Genomic DNA, 22,638 nt, shown 5'->3' with positions numbered 1-22,638 from the left:
GTAACGCGAAGTTGAACCCGTAACGCAAAGGAGGAGGAAAAAAAAAAAAAAAAAAAAGGTGGTAATAAGCAGGCAGTAACGCAAAGTTGAACCCGTAACGCAAAGGAGGAGAAAAAAAAAAACAAAAAAAAAACATAACGTCTTGGCTGATGTCTCCATCGCGCCACTGGAAATCGAGAACATTGAAATTAAGTGTAGTCAATCCAACAGTGACGATGACTTGCTAAAATGTTGGCAAAAAAACTGACCCCTCCTTGTAAAAAAACTGCCCAGTTGAAGGTGAAGGAATTAATGTTTTTGGCCAATTTTTCGATATTCGTCGTCTGAAAGATCGAGCTTGAAAACGATACCGATCTCATGAGGATCCGCCGGGTGTCAAAAGTTTGTGAGACGTACAAACACACACACTTTGCCCTTTTTATATATAGATTATGCTAACTTGATTTTCTGCGTCTATTACACAAGGTTGAGAACATGATAGTATTGTACATACATCAGTAACAAAAGATTTTTCTAATTTTCTGTGTTTATAAGAATTTTGTCTGATTTTTATTTTGAAAAATGTCTCTTAACATTTTAGAGATGAGGATTAATAATTCATATTCGGATTATTCAGACCACTGTTCTCATCTGGAGTGTCATTTCCATGTTTCAGTCGATGTAACCCCCAACTTTCTTCAGGTACATCTTGTTGAATTTGGGAATCTACACACAATTTCAAATGCGACACTTTATCTAATCCAAGCGGGTAGCAAGTCTCATTTCGTCAGTCATGATCAGGAAGAAGACCTGAGTAATTTACAATTATATTTTCGAGTGCAGCCTGCACTGAAGATTGAACCTTCAACCCCCAGAAAAGTAACTTACAACTGAATTTTACCAGTTCACTCTTTAACCCTTATCCTTGAGTGGCCTATTGGCCTTGATAATGTGGTGATACCTATGAAAAAAAAAAAAAAAAAAAGAAAAAGTCCAATGTGAACAAGTTCTAATTGAATCGTCCCCCTAAGTAATCCAAGTTACAAAATTCCCACTGTTTACTATGCTAAAATCACAATGACTAATGTATACCTATTAACCCTTATCCTTGAGTGGCCTCTGGGCCTTGATAAGTGGTGACACCCATGTAAAAAAAAAAAAAAAAAAAAAAAAAAAAAAAAAAAAAAAAGTTCTTTAATCATTAAACCATGACTAAAAAAGATACGTTTTTTAAAATAAAAGGATTTGAACTGTTAAGTTTTTATGATATAACGAGGACCGATACCGCACCAACCACACCGGGTGTCCTTAACCTCGTCGGATTCCACCCGATATGACAGGTGTTCTTTCGATCGTACATTGTCCCATCACAAGTTGGCCTGTTGATCGTCTTCACGCACTGTGGGGCGCTTTGCCTCTTGATCGAATCGTCTCCTATCCTGTGTAGGTAGTCTCTGGGTATATCAATTACTCTGCTGGTCCTTGCGGCTTGCTGCACAATGAAGAGTCCTCACCACAAACAAACAGAACTCTGGTTTATAGCGATAACAAACTATTTATTAATTTCATTACTTCATAACAGCTATTGCCTAAATTGAGTTGACTGACTATAGCAGTGAAACGATGTAAGACCAGACCAGTAAAGTCACAGATTTCCCATTAACACAGGCTAGTTAACATCATAATATCAGGCCCTGAGGGCTCCCAAATCGGAAGCGCTTGACCAGCCCAGCCATTCAGTTGCTGGCTACAACTCTTCTCTTTTTAGAATTCCTTTTTCTAAATCCAACCCTTTTTTCCCCACCTCTCCTTCAGAGAGTGGTTACAAACAGCCTTTCTTCCTCTTAGAGCTTATCTCTACCAAACCTCAACCCCCACCTGCACCGAGGTTTTTACTTATCAAATAAGGACTGATTAGTCATTCCAGGTCGAACAATGCCTGGCCGTAACCCCTACCTCCTTGACCCCCATTCCAAGTTGTCAGCCTTAATCAGCTAAGGGTCTCTGGATCTCTTCATACCCCTCAACAGAGGATTTAAAAACAACCTTTCATGTTAACAGATATATAACGACAATGATATAGAAACAATTATTATTTGTTTTTTCTCTTTCTGACACAAAATCCCATAGACATTTCTGTTTTGTCCCAATCAGACATCAACACCCCCCTTCCGCCCTCTCTTCCTCTATTTGACAAGCAAGACCATCTGGTGTCGCCCGGGGTCTTGCCATATCCGCCCCTTCCTTTCCCCGTGTCATTTGGTCACAAATTACACTTATGCACCCTACATCAGAAGCTCATAATGACATATCGGCGGTTGGTCCTATTTTTCTAGCTAAGGCTTTGCATTTCTCTGCACTCCTTCACTCCATCCCATCCGGTCAAACACCCCCTCTCACCGCAATATGCACCTCGCTGCATGCATTCAGGTCTTGCCATAATGACTATTTTACAATCATTTACAAGAATGTGACAAGAATTCGTACATTTCGATGAGATGCGGACGAGTACATAAGTAGGGATCAGGATGTAATTTGAATAGAGCATGCAATGTACTTTTTTAATTTTTTTTTTTTACTCAATGAAGTCACCACTTATCAAGGCCCAAAGGCCATTCAAGAATAAGGGTTAACTCTGAATAGTTCCATCCAAGTCACTAAAACCAACTTCATACATTAAGAAACTTGAAAGTTGTAACAATTCATTTTCTTCAACAATTTCCAAATCATTAAATTTCAAAAATGAAAAACAAAAATGAAAAGAAAAAAGAAACGAAAGAAATTAAAAGAAACAAAAGAGGAAACGCAAAAGAAATGAAAATGAAGGAAACTAAAAAAAAAAAAGAAAAGAAAAAAAAAATTACCGGAGCTTGCATGACACGGGCATATTCAGCATCTATACGTTTGTAATTCTCAACGGTATGTGGGGTTAACACATATTCATCTTCTTGTTCAGGACTGTCATTACCTTTATCCTTTTTATTCAAAAGCTGGAAAAAAAAAAAAAAAGGTTATAACATGACAAAACATTATCGATATAAAAACACATTTTACTGATAACAAAACTTTAATAAAACGAGACAATTGGATGAAATATATTAATTAAAATAGCTAAATATCAAAGATGACACTATTTTCAAACATTAATTGGTTCTGTGATGCAGGATTGTGTTGCTGACCATAAAGAATCAATTGGAGATGTTTTTAAAAGTCGCCAACTAGAAGATGCCATTGCATTTTGGGAATGTTTGATAAACAATTGCCTTGACAGTGAAGAAAGTGAAACACTGAAATATGTTAAAATACACAAAATGCACTGCCACAGACTATAAGACAGTGAATGCAATCACGCTTTTAAAGCTGGCTGTGGATTCCAAACTGAATCAATCACAATTTTTTTAAATATTTTTTTTTTTTCCATAGGTGTCTTCTAACACATGTACTCGTTTCCCCTTTTGCCACCTTTGATCTCGGCTGTATTCCGGACCTGAAATCAAATTTGGTACTAAAATCCGCATCTATCAAGCTCTCATACGCACCATTCTACTGTATGGCTCCGGAAGCTAATGTGAGCAACCGATAAAAACTTGAAGTGTTTGATCACTGTTTACGTTGCATCCTTTGTGTTCATCCCAAATGCTGCTGTTTGTTCTTGCTGCAACACATATTCTCTCAAAAATAAGCTCTCCTCATCAGACAACTGTTGGTTCAGTCAGACTCTTTGTCATCATCCAGATGATTTCATCCACAAAGCCATCGATCTAGCTCCTTAGAGTTAAAAAAACAAAACAAAAAAAACAAAACGAAGCAACCAACTGAAAATGTGTCTCAGCATGATGAAACAGGATGCCAAACTGATCCTGGGTCCTTGCCTTTATGAGTTTGTGCTAACACTCATATCTGCTTCTGCGATGGACCATCACACCTGGTCAGCAACTCTAGGGTGTAAGGCGAAAGACGAGACAAGACATGACGCGTTTCATCGCAGATATAGCCAGAACTGCCATCAGACAGCAAAAATTTTTTTTAGACAATAATGTATAAATTGATGGAATAAAAAGTAAAAAATTGCTTCAAAGGAAGGATAGAAAACACAAGATTTTAAAAAATCTAAAGGAAATTAACTGATAAGGATAAAAATGTACATTTATTGAATCACCAAATTTTCAAAGGCAGGAAATATAACAGAAGTTATTCGTAAATTCATGAAATTTTGAGAATTTATACTTTTCTCATCAATCTTTAAACTTTTATATATTCAGTAAAGGTATGTGTATATTTTGAGGAAAAGGAATTTGGAGTGATTTCAAAGTCTTTAAACTAATAAAAAAGGCAAATGTACTGTCTTTCTTGTTAGTACGTGTCTTGAAATTTATTAAATTTATTGTGAGCATGATTTAAGAAGTACTCTTCATTTCTAATCATTCATCCAGTAGTATAACAAAAATAAATAAAAAAACTTTCTTGGAGGGTTAAACAGTTTCTTCAAAATCGATAATCTCTATCTACTGTTATATAAAAGGAACTTTGTGTGTGTAAGAGAGAGAGAGAGAGAGAGAGTTCCTTATGGACTCAAAAATGGCTGGGCCGATTTTTATGAAATTTCACTTGAAGATAATTTATGTGCCTGGCAGTGTTTTGTATCAGAATGTCTTCTATAAGTATCAATCAATAATCAAAATAATCCGATGAAAGAAAGAACAGGTAATTATGACCAAAGTAAACACCTTATACAGCCTAACATCACAAGTGAATTTGAGAAGTTTTATAACTACACAAGCTGACAAGGCTTGATATAAAAAAATCAACAGTAGGTTGATATGACAGGGGCATGTTCGAACTAAATTTTTCTTTTTAGAGCACAATTGATTTGATTGAAAAATGGACGATTTCATTTATTTTGATGACAATAAAAATATGGGAGTAGGAAACATTTGTTGATCATCATTTAATCCCGGCAAACGTTGGGTCACCCTGCTAATAGATGTATGTGTGTGTGTGTGAGTTTGTATTGCTGTTTCTTAGATGTTATTCCAATGAAACTCCAATGTTTATAAAATGATACTCAATAACAAGTAGAGCTTTATTATAGTACTAGCAAGGAGACACAACGTTGTCCGAGATTGAATGAGGATCAATAAATGTCCTACTTTTCCTTATTTTTATTGTCATCGAAATCTATGAAATTGCCAATTATTTAATCAAATCAATTGATAATAAATGAAAATTAAAAACTAAAATGACTGAACTGCATCCTAGAAACGCTGGGTAGATCCAGCTCATTAAAAAATAAAGTTATTATTTCAAGAGTTTATAGAATTAAAAATTGACATTTTAAATTTTAATATCAAGGGTGATTTGTTTTGTATGAAAATGAAACATTTAACTTTTAAATATCAATTGGATAAATAGTATTTTTTACATTGCATTGTTCAAATTAAAAAAAAAAATTTTTTTAAACTTTTTTTTTTTTTATTAAATAACATTTGATAAATTTCTTTCCCATTCACAAGTCTATATGTTGTTGATAATTGAATTTTTTTTTTTAATACAAAACTATTGAATTGAATGATGATCAATGAATGTTTCACATTCCCATATTTTTTATTGTCATCGAAATCAGTGAAATTACCCATTTTTCAACCAAATCAATTGATTGCTTGCTGTAGTTGGAGACCCATCGCTGTGCATTGGGAGGAAGCTTCACATGCCTCTCTGCAATGACTTAGTCCAGAATACATTGCACTGTAGAGAACTTACTGTTGAGTTTGTAAAATTAATTTTATATAATGGCTTGAATCAAAGTTTAAAATACAAAAGTCAAGTATCATGGTTCAATTGTGCTTGAAACAGAAACATTCATTTCATTCGCACCTATCATATCAAAGAACCTACTGTTGGTTTTATGTTGGGCCTTTCTGCTTTTGTGGTAATAAAACTTCTTAAATGCACGTATGATGTTATGCTGCATAAGGTGTTAACTTTAGTCAAAATCGCCTGTTTCTTCTTTCAGATTTTTTTTTTTTTTATCAATACTTATTGGAGATATTCCGATACAAAACTTATCTAAGAACACTTCCAGGCACATAAAGTATATTTGTGTGAAATTTCATAAAAATCGATCCAGTCCTTAAAGCCTATAGGTTGGAATGATAAAATTGTCGCCCTAGAAAAGACAAGATGATTCCATTTCTGTTTGATGAAAACTGGTTTTGTTGCTTTTGCTGCAGACCATCTACTTGTTGGTCGGTTTGTACACATCTCAAGAGTGATAGTGTTGGAAATTTTTTGGTACCAACAACAATTATGTATCCCCATGTATATATATTTGTTATATTTTTTATTCTGATTCACAAGTTGTTTTTGCTGTATTTTGTACCTTTATTAAACTTAAGTTTTGTATATTTTGGGTTCATACAAAACTCCCTTTAATTTGAATAAAAACATAAAATTAGCTCCTTAAATATGTCACTGGTTCTGTCTTCTCTTTGAATCCAGCCTCCAAGGAAAGTGGATGCGCGCTTCATGCCTGCTGTGGACAAGGATTCCAGAGCCTTTCCTTCTAGAAGTACAATCTGGCAAAAAGAAAAGACCGGCCTCAAGGAGGTGAACACTTCCTTAAACTTTTATGCAGCAAAGGTATGCGCATATTTTGAGAGAAAGAAATTTGGAGTGATTTCAAAGCCTTTAAACTAATGAAAAAGGTAAATATACTGTTTATCTTGTTAGTACGTTCCTTGAAATTTATTAAATTTATTGTGAGCAAGATTTAGGAAGTACTCATTTAATTTTCTTATTAACTGTATTCGTTCGTTGTGACGACTTTTACAATTTGTGAACCAGTTTTTTTTTTGTGCTTTTTTTTTTGTTACTTGGCGTTTTTTAGTGCCTGCAAAGGGAAAAATTTGCAACCTATTGTAAATAAAATCCTTTTCTTCATTTTAAAACAAAATCTCTTTCTATTTTATTCGTTTACTCCCCTTTTTCTTTCATCCTTTTATTTTTTTGTGCAGGCTATTTTTTTCATATTGAATTTATTTGAAAGAGGATAAGTTTCTGATAATAGGAGCCTTCTATCATGTTTGAAAGTGACACAATGTTCAACAAGGATACAACTCATGCTCTTTACCAATCCAAGTTTTAACAACAGGACCATTGCCAGCACCCTCAAAATGCATTGTTGAAATGCCACAAATAACAGGGACGTGCCCAGGATGATGAAAACAAAGTTTCCGGCCACAATTATGGTCTTATGGTTTCAAGTGAGGGCCACATCATGCCACCTCACATTTTCAAAGTCGGCTTGAAGTTAACACCAAAGTGTATCTGGATGTGCTGAAGAGTGTGGCATCAACTGGTGCAATCAGGTGGCCACTGGCAAACCCTGTGTGTGGCCGCCGTACTTGGTGCCGGCCCACAAATCCAAAGAAACCAAGGTTTGGCTTCAGGAGTGCTAAAACTTTGTACCCTTCTCTCATCACCAACCTGAACTTGCTGGCCTACTTTGTGTTGTCATATGTAGAGAACATCACCAACATGACCTCTCACAACCCCAAAGCCACCCTGATCGTCGTCATCTGCTGATGCTTACAGAAAAGGCATGCTCACAGTTTTCGGATCCCTATTGAGGCAGTGATTGAGGCTGAAGGCAGTTAGACTGAATAGATCAGCTCTACTACATAATCAAGTTACCAGAATTGATTTTTTCAATAAAAGTTCTAAAATAAAGCTGTAGTGTTGTTTTCTTTAGGGCAACACTTTTATCGTTCCACCTTGTGTAGGGAAGGAACTTACACCCACACAAAGTTCCTTTTATATAATAGTAGAAAGGGAAATAAAAGCTGAACGCCTATCTAAGTATTTTTTACTGATTATAGGCTCTATGAGCTCAAATTCTAGTATCTATTAGCTTGTAAAGTTAGCAGATAGTTAAAGCAAAATAGTTTTGGACTAGCAGAACCCTGTGGAAATTCCACGGTAGTTGAGAATTTTTAAAACACATAACTATGAATTTAAAACAATTTTTTTTGTAGTAAATTCTTTTTTAACCTTTTAAAACCTAAAAGAATTAATTTTAAAAAATTAGATTTTTTTTAATGAAAATTCAACACAACGTTTTTTTTTTCAGAATAATTTTTTATATAAATTATAAAGGAACAGATGTCAATTCACTTGCATATTTTTTTTTTTAAATTTTTTAAAAGAAACTAATAAAATAAAAATAATAATAAAAAAAAACGAACAAACTTAGTCTCCTTTCAACACAACTTTTTTTTTTTTTAATAGCCAATTTGAAACTGCAAACAAACAGCCAGTTTTTTTTTTTTTTGAAAATTTTTGGAGAAGAAATGGTTTTAATGATTTTTAACTGATAAAGAGCAACTATAAAGAGAGGTAATTCGTTTCTCATTAATTAATGTATGTGATGATGTTTTTTTTTGTGACGTTGGACAAGTAAATTAATATTTAGATCTTTTAAAAATAATTTCCAACGCTATTGATAATCTTTACCCATATATTAATTCATTTTTATTATCATTAAGTAATGTTCTGGTCAGTATTAGGAATTCCAGGTGCTGTATATGTTCTTTACTTATCTCGGCATTGTTTCCAGTCGTCCTGGACTTCTTGACTCAAGCAGTGCTGTCTCAGAAAAGGTGTGGGTAGAGATTGCGCAATCCTTGCCTTACAATTACTTGTGCAGCTACCCTTAAAGGGGTACCCATTATCTCCTGAGACTGAAATCATAAATCTATGATGTCATGCCAAAGCCATAATTATTTTGTAAGATTTTAAACTAAAAGTCCAAATAAGTCAGTAGATTGTCACATTGAAGATTAGTGTATGTTTCATTTTCCAGTCATCGTTTATTTGTTAAGAATTTATCATCTATTATTAATGGAATAATTGAAGGGGATGATGGTCAAGCGGTTAACGACACGACTGATAAGCTGGATGTCCCAAGTTCAAATCCAGTTTGTTCCACAAAAATCACTTTCATTTATGATGTTGGCAACCTTCTTGCTGTTCTTCGTATAAGTACTCAATATCTTTCTAGAATTCTAACTAGAAAAAAAAGATAAGGAAACCAATGTCAACACTAGAATTTTTGGGTTCATGCAATGTGATGACGAATGCAATAATTTCAATTTTTAAAAGTAGTTGAGATCTTATATTTTGAAATGATATGAATTCTGCGGCGTATTATGTTAAATTGTGACAGAAAAAAAACTTTTTTTTTTTTTTTTTTTTTTTTTACATAAAATTTGCCAGCAAAAACATTTGCAGCCAAAAATAAAATTTTCCATTTTTTTTTATTTGGAGGTAAAGTTTTTTTTTAGGGTCAAGTTTTTTTGTTTTTTTTTTCAAAGACTGGAAAAACTTAAACCAAAAAGTGCATCATCTTACCATAACTTATTATGAAATAATCATTGAAAACAGATGAAAACACTTTCGTCTTAATTTAAAAGGAGTGGCTTCCTTTTGCAAATTGAGATTTGGAAAGACACAGACTCCGTCTACAAATTCTTTTACTGCGAGTTTTCAGAGAAGATTTACAAAGCAAAAAATAAAAATATACTAGAAAAAAAAAAAAAAAAAAAAAAAAAAGAAAAAAAAAAAAAAAGAAGAAAATGACCCACTGAGTCAGTCATTGAACACTGGTTAGAGTTTTAATAAAAAAAAAAAGGTGAGTTTGTAAAGCCAATTGAAGAACAAAATTTAAAATGTCTTTCTGCTTTTGTATTTTTTATATGAGGAATTATGATGTGTATTATTTGCATTGTTCAAACTACTATTCTCATCTGTTGCTATTTTCAGGTTTCGGCCGATGTAACCTCAGACCTTCAGGCACATCTTGACCATGGCCCTAATTGGTGAATGTTGGAAAGATGGTTTTTTTTTCAACAAACCATAACTGTAAAAACTTCAAAATGATGTAGTTATAAAATGGAAAGAGCATAAAGTTGTTGTCTCTTTTTTTTTTTTTTTTAAATTCAGGTCAGAAATTCATACCAATTTTATCAAATTGGTATGAATTTTTATTATGAGGATTAATTTTGTGTATTATTTGAATTGTTTGGACGTTGTGAGAATAACAAGAAAGAAATAGAAATCAATCCAAATAATAATCGCTTTATGATCACTATATATTCCCTCTCATTTACTCTCTACAACTACGGGTTAAATACTATTACTACGTCTGGTAATATTTCCTTTTCTTTATAATAGACCATTCAAATCTTCCAATTCTTTCCTTTAATTTCAATGAACTCTCTGGCCTTTTTGGCTAGGAGCAAAGTGTTCGATACTACACTTCATCTTTTCTGTGTTCGCTTAGTGATGAACAAATCCTTCAAGACCGAGATAATTTTGTTCCAATCCAGAGTATCCTTTTGTGAGGAGCTGGATTTTTCCCACATTAAAAACTGACCTTATGTATAACTGCCCTCAATAATAAAAGAGTGACGGTATCAAGAGTGATAGAGACTACATAAAATATTGGTGGGGAATGTAGTTAAAACAACATAGAGTGATTAAAACTTAGTAGCAGATGGATTGTTTGGTGAGTTAATTGCAAATTACAGCTAATTAGAACAATTAAAATCAAAGCCTTTCTTATTCATTTCAAAACGTTAGGTTTTATTTCCAACACTTACATACAATCGTTTTAGCCACAGCTGGTATATAGGTATATAACAGTTCATTAATTTCTTTTGTGCTGATGAACTGCCTAGTTGGTACAATTATAATTAATATGAATATCTATTCATTGTAAAGAGGTGAACTATAATAAATAGTTATAGCTCTAGTATTGCACTATTGAGCTATCTAAAAAAGTGTGTTGTTTATATATTTAAATAGCATTCCAAGTAGTAAACATAAGCACGTGTGTGTATATTAGCTGGCTGCCCAGCGTTGCCCGGTTGTACAATACGCTTAAGCACAATATTTTAATTCATGCAAATTGTGTATATATTATTATAGAATCAATCCTTTATTGATTATTATATATTACGAGGAATAATTTGCCCGGTGGACTAATTCGCAAAAAATAAAAAAAAAATAATGAAAATGTTCATCAAATTTTGTCTGTATTTGTTTACAATATCATGTCAGCTGATATTTGGGCTTGATGATGAATGCCCTGGAAAAGTCACTTCTGATTAATGTTTAGTTTTAAAATATGCAAACAAAGAAATGATTTGTGACGATTTTAAATGGTACCTCTTCTTTTATCGTAAACTAAACTCATTAATAAGAAAAAAATTAAAATAAGATGGTGAAGTACACCAGAGCTTGAACAGGGGATAATTTTATCTGTAGTCGAATGCTCTCCCACTGAGCTATATCTCCAGATGACAATAAATCTGTGTTTTTTTAAGAAATGATTTGCTGAGATTTTATTATTTCCCTTGGCTGATGTAACATAAGATATTCCCTTGTAAAAATTCCTTTTTATCTATAAGGAAGAAAGACTATTTTTAAGATTGGATTTTTTTTTTTTTTTTGATAAGTCTCGGATGAATTTCTGTACAAAACCTATCTAAGAATACTGCCAGACATAAATTACCTTTGTGTAAAATTTGCAAAAGATAGGCTCAGCTGTTTCGGAACCTATGAGGAAGGAACTCTCTCTCTCTCACTCACTCACTCACACACACACACACACACACACACACACACACACACACACACACACACACACACAAAAGTGACATTTATATAAAAGGGGTGTAGCGATTCTAACAAGAGAGAAAAAAAAAATCTATATTTGAAGGAGTAGAGCCACTAACATTTGTTTTTGTTATATATATTTAGTTTATTATTTGATATTTTCATTTTTTTCAATTATCAAAACTGTTGCATCGTGGCACAATACTAAAAAGAAGAAAATCAAGTCGAGGTTGGTTTAAGGAACAAGTGTACTGAACATCAGAGGTACAAAGGTAGGAAACGGGTATAACCACAGTCACCGAGAGTAAGAATAGGACCTGTTAACTGAAAAATGTCTGCAGGCAATGTAGGTAAGATTTGTCAGACTGTCAGTACTATATGAGGGCCATTTGAAAAAGAGCAATAAAACATTTTTAAAAAGAAAAAGGAACACAGTTCGATTAATACTTAAACTGAACTTTATTCAATATAAAATATAAACATTATCTATGTAAAATTAAGTAATTTTAAAGCAATATACAATTTGATACTGATAAAACTGAATTATGAATTTAGGGAACAAACAATTAAAGAATCATTAAGCACAAATATTTTTTGGCCTTCGGAACAAGATCACAGTGTAGTATCTGTTTTGATGCTACACTTTACCTTTTCTGTTCTCGGTCGGTGGAGGAGAAATCTTTCATGACAGATTATTTTTGTTCCTATCCAGAGTGCCCTTTATTGGGAAGCTGGATTTTGCCCACAAGATTATATGTTGAAATATTTAAATAATTTACTTTAAATACAGAAATTATATTTAATATTTAAAGTTTTGGTTTTCTGTTCTTCTATGTTAATTTTTTTCCCATGTTTTTCATCAAAATGTGTAGCGTATTAGTTGTCTCGCAGGCCATCATCAGTGATCGCTCACTGGCAGTAACCTGTGGTGTTCCCTGGAGACCAAGTGACAACAAGTCTCCCCCAGATTTCTAGTGTTCTTGACCTCTTGTGCAAATGATTGCATGTTATCGCAACAGCTGTTGTCACTGATTTCTCATTGGCATCGGCCATTGGTGTTTCCTGGAGTTTGGGTGACAAAATGTCTCCCCAAGGTAGCAGATTTGAACTGCACACTTCCAATAGAGATTTGGTTAGTACTCTCCCACCTAGGTCTTTCCATCCTCCCTGACTCTTCACAACTAGTTGGAGTGGCGCCAGTCGATGTCATCTACACCAGTTTTTTATTATTATTACTACACACGTGTATTTTAAATATTATTTCCAAGTTAAATTAAATTTTGGGTTTGTATTACTGTACACAGATTCGAAAATGTTATCAAAGACAAGATAAGTAACTTTTCTACATATCTGGAAAGGTTTTTAGTGGTTTTACTCAATTTCAAATGTAATTGCTTCGAAAATCATACAATACTTATCAATATATTTTATTTGTTATATATTTGTTTTTGACAACTTTTTTGAATCTATGTGTATAGTAAAACAAACCCGTCATGTAAATTATTTACAGTTAAAATGTTATAAAAAACAAAAACTTAAGTTTTAAATATATTTCAAAGAAATAAATTATGCCCGGTGCTAAAATATTGAAAATTTACCAATCATAACCCCCCCCCCCAAAAAAAAAAACGGCCGTGAAAAATGCTAACTATATTTGGAAATACTCAGTGAAAAATTTTATTTATTATTAAAAGAACGTGAAAGTATTTTTGTTGACTTTGATTGGTTATTGATTTGACTCATCCCATCAATGATGTGTCTCTTCAGAGTTAATCCTTCTGTGATACTATAAAGTGGCCCTGGGGTGGATTTGAGCCACTAAGTGCTGAGAGGGGGGGATAGACAAAGGAAGAGGAAATAGCTTAGAATAAACAAAGAAATCGGAAATATCCTACAATCAACAATAGATAGGAAATAGCAAACAATAACAATAGAAACCTACTGATAAAACAGGGAAGGGCAGCTTCCGGTAGCCAGGGTGGGGTGGGCGACCTGAGAGACAGGCAGATCTAGATGCGCTCGAGGGCGCATGGAAGTTGGACAGAGTTGATAACGACTACAGTTGAACAGTTATAGAGTAGATTGTGAAATAGAGACGTGGACAATTTTAGAGTTGACTGTGAAACAGAGATAGATGAATGTAACATCAATAGGATGGGGAGAAGACACACACACACACACACACACACACACACACACACACACACACACACACACACACACACACACACACACAAAGTCCAACAATCAATTTATATGTGAACATTGGTGTTTGTGTTTTTCCTTTCTTTGTTCATATTTCTATTTTGTGAACCGCGTGTGTTCTCATTGACAGTTGCCAACGGGAAAAGGACGATCCGGCCATAAGAGGAATAGTCGAACGAAAAATCCACGGTACACGACGTCGGGAGTCCGTGATCTGTCGTGGGGCGCACGTCGGGTTACACTTCGATCAATATCTAAAGATAATTCCGTATCGTAATCAAAACATACAAAATCAACTATAATCAAAGGTTAATCATGATGCATTGGTGATTTCACATATTAGTTGAACTGAATATACAAGGTGTTCATAAAGCCTGTGTGCACTTTAAAAATTTATATCTTTATTTGTTCTAATTGTTTTCACATGTCCCCATTAAAAAAAAAGTCTCATTAATAAAAAGAGATAGCTTACTTTTTTTTCTGCCATGGATCAAATTAGTTCTGAAAAAAAATTTTTTTTTTCTTACCTAAAAATTATTGCAAATTTTGTGGTGAAAAATTCAATAACAATACTTAAAACTAATTGCATTTATATTCGAATAATATAACATTTTATCGCTATACGAGATACATAGATATTCGAATAATCCATTAAAGTTCTTCTTTATCACTCTTGAACAGGGTTCAGAAGAGAGTCGCCAACCAGAACTGTCATCTAAGCTTCAAACTCTGTCCCATCGATGTAATGTTGCATTCCTCTGCCTGTTCTACAAGTATTTTAATGGTGAATGCTCTGACAAGCCCTTGTACCCCCTCAACGTAAATACCCCCGACAAACCCGACAGGTAGCAAAATTCCACCTCTACACAGTGGAGATCCCTAGATGTAAGAAAGCCTTCTACTCTAATAGTTTCTTCTCCAGACTGCTAGACATTGGAACTCTCTTCCGAGTTCCAGCTTGCCCAACTATACTGACATTCAGAAGATCAAATGTTATGTAAACAGATATCTTGCTGCTCAACTCCCTACATATAGTATCCCTGCAACTTATGCCCCCGATAGTAGCCCCCTACATCAAAGTGGCACTGTGCCTTGTTTGGGAGTGAAAATGGAATTTAAAAAAAAAAAAAAAAAAAAAAATCTATCAGAGTTAGCAAAGAAGTTGAAAAAATAATTTTCCTCTCCCCAATTGATCATTTAAATATTTTACACTATATCATTTTAGTGGTTTCTTGATTTTACTGGAATTTATTTAGTCTGGTGGAGTATCAAGCTTTGTGCTGCTCCTTGAGATAACATAACTTGGAGAAAGTGCACCATTCATCGTAAAAGCCAGTGTGGGTTAGGCATAGTGAGATTTTATTTGAGCCGTGAATATTATATGTGAGTTTGAAGATTCAGTCATGGTTTACTTGTAGGGAACATGCCAGGTTCTCCTGACAAACCCGTGTACAGAAAGACGTTAAACACTTGAGGATAAGGTCTAGTAGGCATTAAAGTTCTCAATTAACTGGTGTAATGCGATCATGGGGGAGGAATGGGAGTCAAATCAAGTATGGAAAGGATGCTTGTATTTGTAATTTTTTGTTTTGTTTCCTCGGAGAATTGTCTGATTATTTTATGAACTAACATTAATGTTAGTGTTTGCAGCAGATGAGTGAGCTTCATTTGCATCAGCACCTACATGTGGAGTATTCTAGCAGAGGAAATGGTTTCCACTTAGTTCAAAAGTGACTGTTACAACATTTGGTACCATTGAAAAGAAACAAAGGAAAGGAAATAAACAGGAAATCCAACTCATCTTTTTTTTTTTTTTTTTTTTAACACAAGTCGTTTATTACGATTACTTTCCAAGCATATGTGCTCAAATACAAGAGTCAACTATCATGGTTAAATTGTGTTCTAAACAATAAAATTCATTTCGAACAACACCTGTCATATCGAAGAGCCTTCTTTTGATTTTACATATAAATATTATATACTTTACATATGCGCAGGGCCTTTCTGCTTGTGCGGTAATAAAGCTTTTCAAATGTACTTGTGATGCTAGGTTGTATAAAGGTGTTAACTTTGGTCAAAATTGCTTATTCTTTCATCAGATTTTTTTGATTACTGATACTTATTGAAAACATTCCAATACAAAACCTATCTAAAAACACCCCCAGACACATAAGGTACATTTGTGTGAAATTAAAAAAAAAAAAAAAAAAAAAATCAGCCCAGCCGTTTTGGAATCCATAGGGAACGATCTCACAGACAAAGTTCTTTTATATAATAGTAGGGAAGAGATATGGTTGGATCGCAGAAAGGATTTGGAAGTTTATTGTGGATTGGAAGAGTGGCATTTTTTAGGGTCACCGTGTATGCTCAGCTAAAGTGTGGCGTTTTCTCTACAGTAGACCAGAAAATGAATTCATCATTGTTAAATGGCACACAGCATTTTACATCTATAGATGAAGACAAAGACATGCAAATGTAATCAGCATCAAGAGGGCGTCGTCATCACAAAAGTGAAACTTAACTTTGAAGAAAATTTATTCATAGCACATGTAATGAAAAGAAACGTTCAAAACAAAGGGAATTGTTTGTTGAAAATAGCATCTATTTTTACCATCAACATTTGACGGGCCATTTTTTCACACATTTCCATAGACAAGCAATTAAATATACACACAATACCATACGTATACACACTTAAGTAGAAAAAAAAATTATATATATATATATATATATATATATATATATATATATATCAGTGCTTTGTCTTGTATGTAGAAACATATACACAAGTAAATTATAAGTTAGCATTAAGTCAACGTTGCTTAATTTCAGTGATCTAACAGTAACTGTAAGAAAGCCTAGTCAGTACAAGATGGGTGACCATTTGGGAAGACTAGGTACTGTATGTGGGAACGCAATGACATTTTCACAAGACCCTTCCTGCAAAACTAATATCAAATTTTGCAAAGAGACAATCATAAATAGGGATATAATATAAAAAGCAGTGTGTGTGTATGTATGTATGTATGTATGCTTGTACCTTCAGGGAGACTAGCCGCCCAAAAGGGCGAATGAACTCTTTTTCTGGGTCAACGGCCAACTAGCAAAGTGTATATTTGTGTGTGTGTGTGTGTATATGTGTATTGGGGTAGAGAGGGCTCCCGTAAGCCGTGGTGAAGGCAACCTTTCTAGGAGAAGCAAATCTCTGATTTAAAAAACCATAAAGCGGAAGACCATTACCCGCATTAGGCTGGTCTGCAGTTTAATTTGTTGCTGGCTATCTTGCTCTTGCTTGTTGCTGGATCTCAACATTTTGAACCGAGAGAGAGACTTAGCTGTCGTACAAAGCTAAGACTCTGTAACATCATATTTGTATAGATACTCCCTCGGGCATTTGGGCTCATGGATTTTAAATGTCTGAGGGAGTGGCACTCGTCTGACAAGACGTTGCAATCATCATCATCATCACCTGCTTCGGACTGACAGTTAGCATTAAGAAGATTAAGATCATGTATGCTCCCATTCCAGGTGATCTGTATATCGAACCTAATATCTTTGTCTATAGAAAGCACCTTGATGTCGTAAAAAATTTTGTCCATCTTGGTAGTACTTTATCAAATGATTGCACTCCTTATGCGGAAATAAGACAGAGAATCAGCATTTGGAAGATAGAGTCCAGTCTGATGGTGATCTGACGACTAAAATGTCAGTATATCAAACATGTATTGCCATCCCTACTCTATGCCTCTGAAATATTGACCTTGTACCGGTCACATGTGGAACAGCTCAAGAGGTTTCATCAGCACTGCCTTAGACACATTCTTGGTTTAAAGTGGGCCAGTTTCGTCCCTGATACATGTGTCTTAAACAAGGCCAAAACCACTTGTATTGCTACCATTGTTATTAAGAACCAGATGTGTTGGATGGGTCATCTTGTCCGACTAGATGAGTATTGACTCCCAAAAAAGTTGTTTTATGGTGAGCTCCTTCTTGGCACGTTTTCGTGATCAAGGAGAGTTTAGTGAATTTTCATCTTCCTGTTGACAGTTGGGAGTCCCTAGCATCTGATCGCATGCAGTGGAGGGCACTGATATACAGGGGTGCAGAGCAGTTTTAAGCAACTAAGATAGATGGAGCTAGATCAAGAGAGCATGTAGAAAACACCAAACCTTGCCACCCAACTATTGAGATCTCTGGATCTGTGAGGTGTGTGACCGGACTGTTGTCCAGGGCATGTCTCATTTATCACATGAAAGCGCACAATGATACAAGTTCCGTTGCTGGTTTATTCAAACCCATGACCCTCGTCAGTGTCATGTCTGTTTGAGGGTGTGCAAGTCGCTAGTAGGACTGAAGAGTCATCTTTGGGCGCATAGACGTTCAGTGACAGAGAGTGGCACTCGTCTAACAAGACGTCACAATCATCATGTATCTATGTATGTATGTATGTATGGATGGAGCAAGCAGTGGAGGACACTGATATACAAGGGTGCAGAACACTTTGAAGGAGCCAAAATAGACCGAGCGAAGCTTAAGAGAGCATGTAGGAAATGCCAAACCTTGCCGCCCAACCATGGAGATCTCTGGATCTGTAAGGTGTGTGATCGGGCTCTGTTGTCTAAGGCAGGTTTTGTTAATCACATGAAAGCCCACGATAATACAGGCTCCGCTGCTGTTAGTTTCATACAAATCAGTGAACGTTTTCAGTGTCATGTCTGCTGGAGGGTGTGCAAGTCGCTGGCAGGGCTAAAAAGTCATATTCGGGCACATGGATTTTTAGTGACTGAGGGAGTGGCTCTCGTCTGACAAGACATTGCAATCATCATGTATGTATGTATGTATGTATGTATGCTTGTATGTATGTATATATGCATGTATGGTTAAAATGTGACAAAACAAAAAGATGTAAAATATTATTGCGAGTGATTCAATGTTTAAGATTATCTTATTTTGACTGATTATTTTCATAATATTTTGGTGGATGCACTCTTCAGCCTTTTTCAGGTACTTTTTATTGTGATGACATATGAAGAAGGTAAAAATCTATAATTGCAACCAAGATGGACAATAGTCCAGAATATGTAACAAAAATATGTGAAATAATGAAACAAAGAGAAAGGGAGTGAAAAGAAAGAGGGAACAAGAGTGAGAGAAAAGAGAGGGAGTGAAAAGAAAGACGAAACAAGAGTGAGAGAAAAGAGAATGAGAGAAAAGAGAATGAGTGAAAAGAGAATGAGAGAAAAGAGAATGAGAGAAAAGAGAATGAGAGAAAAGAGAATGAGAGAAAAGAGAATGAGAGAAATAAGAATGAGAGAAATAAGAATGAGTGAAAAGAAAGAGAGAGAAAAGAGAATGAGTGAAAAGAAAGAGAGAGAAAAGAGAATGAGTGAAAAGAAAGAGAGAGAAAAGAGAATGAGTGAAAAGAAAGAGAGAGAAAAGAGAATGAGTGAAAAGAAAGAGAGGGAACAAGAATGAGTGAAAAGAAAGAGAGGGAACAAGAATGAGTGAAAAGAAAGAGAGGGAACAAGAATGAGTGAAAAGAAAGAGAGGGAACAAGAATGAGTGAAAAGAAAGAGAGGGAACAAGAATGAGTGAAAAGAAAGAGAGGGAACAAGAATGAGTGAAAAGAAAGAGAGGGAACAAGAATGAGTGAAAAGAAAGAGAGGGAACAAGAATGAGTGAAAAGAAAGAGAGGGAACAAGAATGAGTGAAAAGAAAGAGAGGGAACAAGAATGAGTGAAAAGAAAGAGAGGGAACAAGAATGAGTGAAAAGAAAGAGAGGGAACAAGAATGAGTGAAAAGAAAGAGAGGGAACAAGAATGAGTGAAAAGAAAGAGAGGGAACAAGAATGAGTGAAAAGAAAGAGAGGGAACAAGAATGAGTGAAAAGAAAGAGAGGGAACAAGAATGAGTGAAAAGAAAGAGAGGGAACAAGAATGAGTGAAAAGAAAGAGAGGGAACAAGAATGAGTGAAAAGAAAGAGAGGGAACAAGAATGAGTGAAAAGAAAGAGAGGGAACAAGAATGAGTGAAAAGAAAGAGAGGGAACAAGAATGAGTGAAAAGAAAGAGAGGGAACAAGAATGAGTGAAAAGAAAGAGAGGGAACAAGAATGAGTGAAAAGAAAGAGAGGGAACAAGAATGAGTGAAAAGAAAGAGAGGGAACAAGAATGAGTGAAAAGAAAGAGAGGGAACAAGAGTGAGTGAAAAGAAAGAGAGGGAACAAGAGTGAGTGAAAAGAAAGAGAGGGAACAAGAGTGAGTGAAAAGAAAGAGGGAACAAGAGTGAGTGAAAAGAAAGAGGGAACAAGAGTGAGAGAAAAGAAAGAGAGGGAACAAGAGTGAGAGAAAAGAAAGAGAGGGAACAAGAGTGAGAGAAAAGAAAGAGAGGGAACAAGAGTGAGTGAAAAGAAAGAGAGGGAACAAGAGTGAGTGAAAAGAAAGAGAGGGAACAAGAGTGAGTGAAAAGAAAGAGAGGGAACAAGAGTGAGAGAAAAGAGAGGGAGTGAAAAGAAAGAGAGGGAACAAGAGCGATAGCAAATAGAGGATGCACACAGTTTTTTATACTTACCTCTACAATATCTTTATTAGTCTGGCTAACGACAGTGTCGTTATACTCAGTGTATTTGAGCAATACTTTGTCCATGTCGGAACTGGCATATTGGTACAGCTTGTTGCCACTCGTGAAGATTATCAAGGCGATTTCACAATCACACAGCACTGAAAGTTCATAGGCTTTCTTCATCAAACCAAATTTGCGTTTTGTGAATGTCACCTGCAAAAAACAAAACAAAACAAAAAAAAATTAACACAATTTCATCTTATTTCAATGGAAGCATTTGCTAGACAAATCCAAGTCATAATATTTAAGTATGTGATGCAGAATAAAGACCGTGCTATCACCAAAATTTTTCAGGCCGGTTACATAAAACGCCGGAAGGTTCCAGAATGAAAGTTTTGTGATTTTTTTTCATGCAAATGCTGGTCAATTTTTTTCAATGAAAAATATTTGTTATTACGAAGATAATTCAATGAAAAATGAAAATATTTTTTTGTTGTTACAAAGGAAACACAAGAATTATTGAATTATCTATAACTAGCGCGGGGGGGGGGGTACTCGGCGTTGCCCGGGTGTTTGTAGGTGTGTGTGTGTTTTTGGGTAAATGAAAAGAAAAATCGTTGGTTGTTTAAAAAAAAAAAAAAACGAAGCCTTGACGCGCAGTTGAAAAATAGTAAAGTGTGAAAAAAAAAGTATCCTGTACCTCTATAAGGCCACCATTCGCCCATGTATGGAGTATTGCTGCCACATCTGGGCTGGTGCATCTGCTACTAGTCTCTCGCTCCTTGACAAGGTTCAAAAGAGAGTCGCAAACCTGATAGGCCCTGAACTAGCATCTAAGCTTCAGCCTCTGTCCCATCGACGAAATGTTGCATCCCTCTGCCTTTTCTACAAGTATTTTAGTGGTGAATGCTCTGACGAACTGCAATCACTTGTGCCCCCACGACGTGAGCACCCTCGACAAACCCGACAGGCTGCTAAATCCCACCCCCACGCTGTAGAGATCCCTAGATGTAAAAGATCTTTTTACTCCAATAGTTTCTTCCCCAGAACTGCTAGACTCTGGAATTCCATTCCAGGTCCCTGCTTCCCCAACAGTACTGACGTGCAGAAGTTCAAGTGTAACGTGAACCGACATCTTGCTGCCCAAATCCCTACATAGTACCCCAGTAGTGTTGCCCCTGATAGTAGCCCCCTACACCAAAGTGGCAATTTGCCTTGTTTGGGGTGAAAATGTAATAAAAAAAAAAAAAAAAAAAAAAAAAAAAAAACAAACAAAAAAAAAAAAAAAAAAAAAAACAGGTGCCTGTTTTTGACGAGTTATTGACTTGAACTTTGAGTGCGGGACAGTATTTACCGCAAGTGTTGGCTTCTTTTTTTTATACAAAAAAGCTTAATGCACATGCGGCAATCATAAGCAATAGCTATTCAGCAGTTAACATTTCTGTGGGACAGTTTTTAATGAGGTCAATAAACTGGTTTGTTTTTACCTAACTTTGAGGAAAACCAGCTCCCTGTTTATTAGGGGGAGTGTCTTGTCTCGAAATGAAAACAACCGATAAGCCAACATTGACCAAACGTTAAATCGCTTTCTAGAGACCACTGGCCATGGGCCAGTGTTCGAATCGAATTTCGCTTTTTTTATACCGAAAAATGAAAGTAACACGTTCCGATCCGAAAATGTCGAATATTTAACGTTTCAAAGTTGGGCAAATTAAATAGAGAGGCGACCACCATTGTTAAGTCATAGATATTATCATTTAAGCTGTGAGGCGACTGATCGGTTCTCTAAAAAAAAGTCTTTTGAAGACATACACAAAAAGCGAACATACATACATTTTCGCTTTTATATATATAGACAAGCGGGCGGTACCCAGCGTTGCCTGAGTGTTTGGTGGTGTGTGTGGTTTTGGGTAAATCAAAACTCGGGGAGGGGGGTAAAATAAAAAAAAGTTTTGGTAGGTGAGTATGAGGATCGAACCCTTGAGGCAAAGTTGGAAATTAAAGTGTGAAAAAAAACAAAACGTGTGACGTTAACCACTGGGCCATCGTGACATACAACAGAAAACGTTTGAATTTATTTATTTAAGTATTAAAGACAGATGGCCGCAATAAAAGTTAACTCTGCTGCTTCTATTTGACCTCATTAATTAGGTCAAATATAAGTCATGCAGTTAACTTTTGCTGCGAGGCAGCGTTTGGGTTTGTTTACCCAACTTTGAC

At 35.2% G+C, this 22,638-nt stretch overlaps 1 protein-coding gene across 32 annotated transcripts in view; it reads right to left on the bottom strand.

Moving 5' to 3' along the window:
* Window positions 1-22,638, bottom strand: part of LOC145258313 (myocyte-specific enhancer factor 2C-like) — a 180,777-nt gene that overhangs the window by 9,777 nt on the left and 148,362 nt on the right. For all 32 annotated transcript variants that reach the window (XM_080116388.1, XM_080116382.1, XM_080116375.1 and 29 more), the window contains exons 4-5: window positions 20,428-20,631; window positions 2,844-2,969 (exon numbers count right to left, since the gene is read on the bottom strand). In XM_080116388.1, coding sequence (XP_079972514.1) covers window positions 2,844-2,969; window positions 20,428-20,631 — 330 coding nt within the window. The remainder of the gene's footprint in view (window positions 1-2,843; window positions 2,970-20,427; window positions 20,632-22,638) is intronic.

The sequence above is a fragment of the Euprymna scolopes genome, chromosome 33 (genome assembly GCF_053919585.1).
Source record: "Euprymna scolopes isolate OS-2025 chromosome 33, ASM5391958v1, whole genome shotgun sequence".
Classification (NCBI taxonomy): domain Eukaryota; kingdom Metazoa; phylum Mollusca; class Cephalopoda; order Sepiida; family Sepiolidae; genus Euprymna; species Euprymna scolopes.
Note: the sequence above shows the minus strand (reverse complement) of the source record. Positions and strands in the feature narration are given on the sequence as shown.